Source organism: Crocodylus porosus, unplaced genomic scaffold (genome assembly GCF_001723895.1).
Source record: "Crocodylus porosus isolate Cpor-Errol unplaced genomic scaffold, CroPor_comp1, whole genome shotgun sequence".
NCBI lineage: Eukaryota > Metazoa > Chordata > Crocodylia > Crocodylidae > Crocodylus > Crocodylus porosus.
Window position 1 is genome coordinate 9,260,115 of NW_017728886.1, and position 6,469 is coordinate 9,266,583.

General features: G+C 40.7%; 1 protein-coding gene across 3 annotated transcripts in view; it reads right to left on the reverse strand.

Moving 5' to 3' along the window:
- The window catches only part of TTC21A (tetratricopeptide repeat domain 21A), a 69,352-nt gene that overhangs the window by 2,880 nt on the left and 60,003 nt on the right, over positions 1-6,469 (reverse strand). For 2 of the 3 annotated variants that reach the window (XM_019530162.1, XM_019530146.1), the window contains 4 exons: positions 5,216-5,377; positions 4,359-4,554; positions 2,149-2,373; positions 1,164-1,284 (listed from right to left, as the gene is read on the reverse strand). In XM_019530162.1, the coding sequence (XP_019385707.1) occupies positions 1,164-1,284; positions 2,149-2,373; positions 4,359-4,554; positions 5,216-5,377 (704 nt within the window). Of the gene's footprint in view, positions 1-1,163; positions 1,285-2,111; positions 2,374-4,358; positions 4,555-5,215; positions 5,378-6,469 lie in introns of those variants that run through there. The other variant, XM_019530154.1, reaches the window with a different exon arrangement.

Here is a 6,469-nt window from a genome sequence, read left to right on the forward strand (position 1 = left end):
TCGAGATGCATCTGTGGATGCATGCCAAGGTGCGGTTGGCCTTCCTGACTGCCTCCCCACACTGCCGGCCCATGTTCATCTTGGGGTCAATGATGACTCCAAGATCCTTTTCCGCCTCTGTGCTGACAAGAGGGGAGTTCCCCAACCTGTAGGTATGCTGCTACTTGGGCAGCCCTGGATCATGGAGTGGCCTCCAAGTCCTGGACTCTCTGTGTGCCGGCATGTTCAAAGGGCATGCGTGCAGTTGGGATGCACACATGACTTTTAAAGGAGAAGGCATGCAGGGAGCCTAGGTTTGGAGAGTGGCTCATCAGTCTCAGGGTCTGTGTGCCAGCATGTTCCAGGGGCACTTTAAATGGGTGCATGAGCAGCCCAGCATGGTGGAGCTTGTCTCTGATGAGAGGCTTCCCATGAGATGGTAAGTTTAAATGGTGCAGTGGCAGCCCAGCACCAGGGAGTGGCCAGATGTTAAAACTGATTAAAAAGATTTAATCATGAATTCTCTTAGGTGGATCTGTAAATGTTATTGTGGGTTCATCGTTTTTATTGTGGGATAACTTGCCTGAAGGTCTGGCATGTTTCAAAAAAGTTGCATGAAACTCACTTTTAACCCATAATACATGTAACATCTCGAGGGGGCCACGGTTCTCCCTCAGCTCTGTGAAGATCTGGTTTTCAGTCCTTGTTCTTGGATGGTTTATACATTTTACATTAGTCAGTTATTTGAAAAAAAATCCTAAGTAGGGCCTGGAACTCAGGAATCTTGTTGAAATGTAACTCATCTCTATACAGGACTCTTCTGAATTTAGTCCTCCCTATACATAAAAAGTACCATGTCCCTGGCCAAACAATAACCTTTCACTTTTTGTCCAATATTATTATTAGCTGTCAGTAAACTCTTGGCAGTATTAAACTCTTAGCTGTCATTAAAGTTCTTCTTCCTGTATTTGTTACACCTTTTTTTAACCCCACCAACATCATGTTGATTACATCAGTATAACTGAAGACAGAAATTACCATAGCCCAAGTATTTCTTGCATTTTTAGACCATGTAAAATAAAGTTGCAGGATATTTAATATAATCTTTTACAATGATTCAAGAATGAATATGCTGGCTAATTTTCAAGGAGGATTTAAAATAGAATAAGTTTTTATCAACTCACCAATGGCAGGGTTTGCTTGATTACTATATTTCCAAGCTAATTTGTAATTAGCTGCAGCATCCTTATAGGCCTGTTCTTTCTCCATAATAAAACCCATGTATTCATAAGCTTTTGAACACGACTAAAATGGATTAAAAATTAATATATTTTTACGTCATTTTAGCATTCTCTAGATTGTAAATCAGGATCCTAAATTATATTTTCTATTTAAATACATTAGTAAAACAATACAAAAACACTAGATTTTTGTCTATTTTTTCCCTTAAAGGTGTAGCTTGATGCTTTACTGTCTAGCTCATAAATATGTACACTAAAACAGGATATTCAACTTGGCTAATCTAACATTGATTTTACAGCCTTCACTTTTACATTTCCTGATTTTTAGGATTTTAAATGTGAAACCATAACTAACTAGTTAGCTAATTAATTATAAACCACTTCTTGCATTTAGGGTCAAATTCTGCTCCAACCAAAATTAACTGTAAAATTCATGTTTTGGTAGTGTAGGAGTGATGTTGTAGCTGTGATGCTCCAGGAATTATGTGAGAAGCTAGGATTGTTGTGGCTGATATCTTTCACTGGACCAACTACATGGTTGGGATAGACTTAGACAAGCTTTCAGATGTGAAGCATTCCTCTTCAGGTCATATTTAAAAGATTGTCTAAGTCTATCCCAACCATGCAGTTGGTCCAGTGAAAGATGTCACCCACAACAATCCTTGCCTTTTTGTCAAATTCACAAACTGAATGAGATGAGAATCTTAATCATCATGACAATCACATTGATTTTATTCCATTAGTCAATTTTACTGAAATCCAGGTTCCAAACTGTAGCTGGTGTTCAGAGCTTTTACTTTTTGGGGTAACTATCAATGACTCTTAATGAAACCAGTTTTCCCAGCATTGCTTTGGCATTCATACTCCAAGCTAATCAAAACGCATTTTTACTTTTCAAGATCTCCTTGTAAACATCTTTTCTTCTCACCTTGTTGTATTGTAAACAGCGTTTCAGTTGCTCCATTGCAAGATCATACTTTCCACTGTTGCAGTATATATCAGACAGTAAAATCCAACTTTTTTCCAACTCTTCTGCATCTGAGACAGTCCAGTTAGCTTTAGCTAACCGTTTTAGTTGGGTTCTAGCCTTAGGAGTCTGCTTAAGGATCATGTAGGCTTGTGCCATTGCCAAAATGGCTTGAACACTTTCTCTCTAAAAATATATACATATCGTACAGATTAGAAAAATTAACAGTCAAATAAAAATGCCAGTTTGAAGAACAAGCTCTTTCCATGATTTGGAAATATTATGGGTTTCACTGTCTTTTATAAGAATTAGCAATACTGTCAATGGTTTATTAAAATGAATAGGCTTCTCAGTATTTCTGATTGCAGTACTTAATTTGCCATGAGAAGATCAGAGATGCCAATTTAACACATACCAACACTCCTGCTCTAATCTTAGAATCCATCCACATAGTGTCAACTGTATCTGGACGAAAGCTCTATAACAAAGCTAAGTATATAATTGTGACGGGGGCAAGCTTGGGGCTGAATCTCAAATCAGCTTGCCCACCTCTCTATGTAGGGCAGGCTGCCCAGTCTCGCTTGCCACGACTTTGCTATTACAATACACTGGCGATAAAAGCGGGAGGCTGTCCATTCTATGCCCTGATGCCAGGAGACGCTATCCACATCTCTGTACCTCCCCTATACCATGGCCCATTCCTTGCAGACAGCATCCAAGATGTTATCATACTCCTGGCCACAAGCCGGACCAAACCTAGTCCTCCACCAGGTCTCACCCACACACACACACTCATACTGCCCCTCTCTCACAGGATCCTCTCACACTCCACCCCCTCTCACACGGTCTCTTGCTTGCTGCAGTATACTGTGCCCCCTCCACTCTGCCCTGCTGTCTCCTGGAGCAACCCTTCTGGCCATCAGGCTTATCTGAATCATGCCTTGGCTGGCGACATGCAGTCTCTTGAGCCTCTCCCATGACCCTCACCTGGGTAGTGCCAGCCAGTTCACCAAATGGAAGACAAACTTTGCCTAGCCCCTCACCGGGCTCCTTATACACAACACCATGATCTTGTGGGGGGTTGGCCCTTATGTTGCCCTTCTGGCCTTCCTTCAGCTCTACTCAACACACCCCCTGGGGCTGCCCTTCTGACCATCCCTTCAGCCCTACTCAACCCCAAATTACACGCAGTCCTTCAGGTCTTGAACACGCATCTTACTCTGGGTGGGCCCACTAACACCCCTGCTTTCTCAGGGTCTCTCAACTGCCCCCTTCTCTAGGACTCCACAACTGCCTGCTCCCCAGGGCCTCCAGGGTCTTATATCCCTGTGGGCTCCTGACCCCACTCCTCCTTCTTAGTAACCCACCCAAAGGTGGGGGCTTGGGTTTAGGTGCCTCGACCCACCTTACACGGGGTAGGTTCATGGTCCCTGTATTTAAGTGGGGCTGTCACGCCACTGGCAGTCCCACCAGGCCTCCCTATCTTGGCAGGTTACAGTTTTAGATCATGTCCAGGACCACTGAGGACTCCTCTGTCCCCATAGCCTCACCCTTACCCCCAAGGTGTTCCAGGAGCAGCTCAGCCTGATGTTGTCTCCTTGGCTGCTCAACACAGACTATTGCTGCTCTGGCCTATGTTAAAAAATGGCTGCCCTCATTAGGCACCTGGCGGCTGCCTGCTCTTGCCCTTAAAGTGGCAGGCACCAAAGGTGCACTGCCAGAATAACATTATTAAGTCAACAGGCACAAACCAGGGGCAAGGGATTCATTCAGTAAACTGCTAAGTGCTCTAGCTTCTGTTTGGCAAAGCATTTAAACATATGGATAACTTTAAACCTACATAATTGTTTGGAAGGGTACTTGTATACTTTCAGCTAAGCATGCCATGAAAAGCTTTGCTAGAACAGGAACACCCTTGAACTGCAGAGTGAAACCCTTGTTCCCCAATATCCATTTGACTGGAATGAAAATTCCTTGAGTTAACCAGAACCTCAATAATGCAAACTTATTGTACACTTCACATGATTAAGGATTTATTAATGAAAAATGATAAAATACTATAATTTAATCAGGGCATTTAAAAATATTCTTGATAAAAAAACCAAACATGCATGGGGCTGTTAGCATGCTACAACAGAACAGAATGCAAAATGCACTGAAGAATTTCTTACCTCATTTTGGGCCATTTCTATAAATGCACTAAGAGCTTTCTCCACATTATTTTTGTCTTTAGTGGTCATCAGACAGTAGTTCTGTAGCATCTTCAGTTGATTTTGGTCATCTTGGGATCGAGGATAAAACTCCTTCAGTAGTTTCTCAGCTGTACACACCCCATGTTGCTGAGCTTCTCGTTTCTCTTTTAAGTTACTGATAACATTAAACCTCTGATATTTCAAAACGTGTTAAATATAGATGAATGGTAAAAGCAACTGCTGCGCTCATCTTTCACTCTTAATCATACCAGAGCAAGGATGCATTTATAGTTGTACATACACAGAAGCAGATTTTATATATATTCAATATTATTAAATCACAAAACCACTGCGCCCATCCAGAACATAGCTGAAGCACCTTAAATTGCCATTACTTGTATACCTACTTTGTAACTAAGAACAGGCTATTATGTTTTAGGCTTCTCAGTATAGTAGTTTTCACAACCATTAAATACTTCTCAACATTTTTAAAGACAGGCAGAGGGCAAGGCAGGTAGCACTTTAGAGACTAATTGGTTCAGGGAAGCATAAGTTTTTGTAAGTGACAGCCTACTTTGCAGACTAACATGGTTAACTACCTCTCTCTACTCATGGATGGCAACATTTTTAGAGGGAAAACAAGTATGTCAAAAGTTTCTATTTTGTGCTGGTGAATATAGTGAAGAGGGGGCAGCTGAACTGAAACCCTCTGTCTCTGTACAGAAATGACCAGACCTTGAAAGTTATTCTCAAATAGTTCTTGGGAGATGAACCTGATAGTCTAAGACTTTTCTCTGTTACTAATCATTTCCAGAAGTGCTGGTCTGTTTTCTTACCTGTTCTCTTCATTAAGGCCTTCAAACACGTCTCCTCCTAATATCTCATTATCAGGATTTAGACAAATCTGAATCATACTGCTGATGGCTCTTTGGCCCCACTCACTGTCCTTTCGAGCTTTGTTGAAATACTTCAGTGCTTGATTGGGTTGTCCCATGTGCCTGTTTGAGTAGAATATATCATGTCTAGTTATAACATGTCTGTGAGACTGTCATCAATCTTAATTATAAAGGCATTTCCATATTTATTTACATAAAGTTTTAATAAAATCTAATATTTCTCTTAAGTATATTATGGTTCCACATACATGAAAAATTAGCTAGGCAAATTACTAAATTAATGCAGTTACATTGTTTCTAGAACCTAAGCTAGTTCATTTAAGAGTATCCTATAAAGATATCTACAGAATAAGGTTTTCTGTTGCTTTTTTTTGTCTTTGAGCACTTTAAAGCCCCTACAGGTGATACTAAATGAGCTGACCCGTGCATTGTATTGTATCGTGTGTTTCGAGAAAACTGTTTATTAAGTTCCAATCAGGTCTACCTGTGCAATCCACTGCTGGCAATCAAGTTTCACAAGTAGCCCTGAATATGCAATTTGAACTCTGTATGGCTTCAGAGCTCAATTATGAGCAATTTAGGCCTGTGGAGTTTTTACTATACATGAGAAGGAAAGAACCTCAGCCTGACTGTCACATCCAAGATGGAGCCTGTAATCTAAAATCTTTCTACTTGTTCTAATCTTATGTATGAATCACTAAAATATAGTATAGAAGTTCGCAGTCATGTTTTAAAGCAGGACCAAACTTTAGGGCTCAATTAAAGTAGGTAATCTTCTACTTTGATTTTCCTGATTGAAAAGGTGTTTTATAAAGAACTATATTTTATTCCTTGCAAAACCTTATTTGATAGAATTTAGTGTATTAAACCAAAAGACCTCTGGCAAAAACTTGACCCTACTGAAATCAATGAGAGTTTTGCCAGTGACTTGAAAGGGGCCAAACTTTCACTCCTTGTTGCTGGAGCTGTATACAACCTCAAGTCTCTTGTAATAAACCTTCTGAAGTTGACATACAAGTCAACCAAATGTCTTCTATTTTACTCTGTTCTTTTATTTCATAGATTTCATAGACATTAGGGCTGGAAGGGACCTCGGGAGATCATTGAGTCCAGCCCCCTGCCCAAAGGGCAGGAAGTCAGCTGGGGTCATAGGATCCCAGCAAGAGAAGCATCCAATTTACTCTTGAAGGTGTT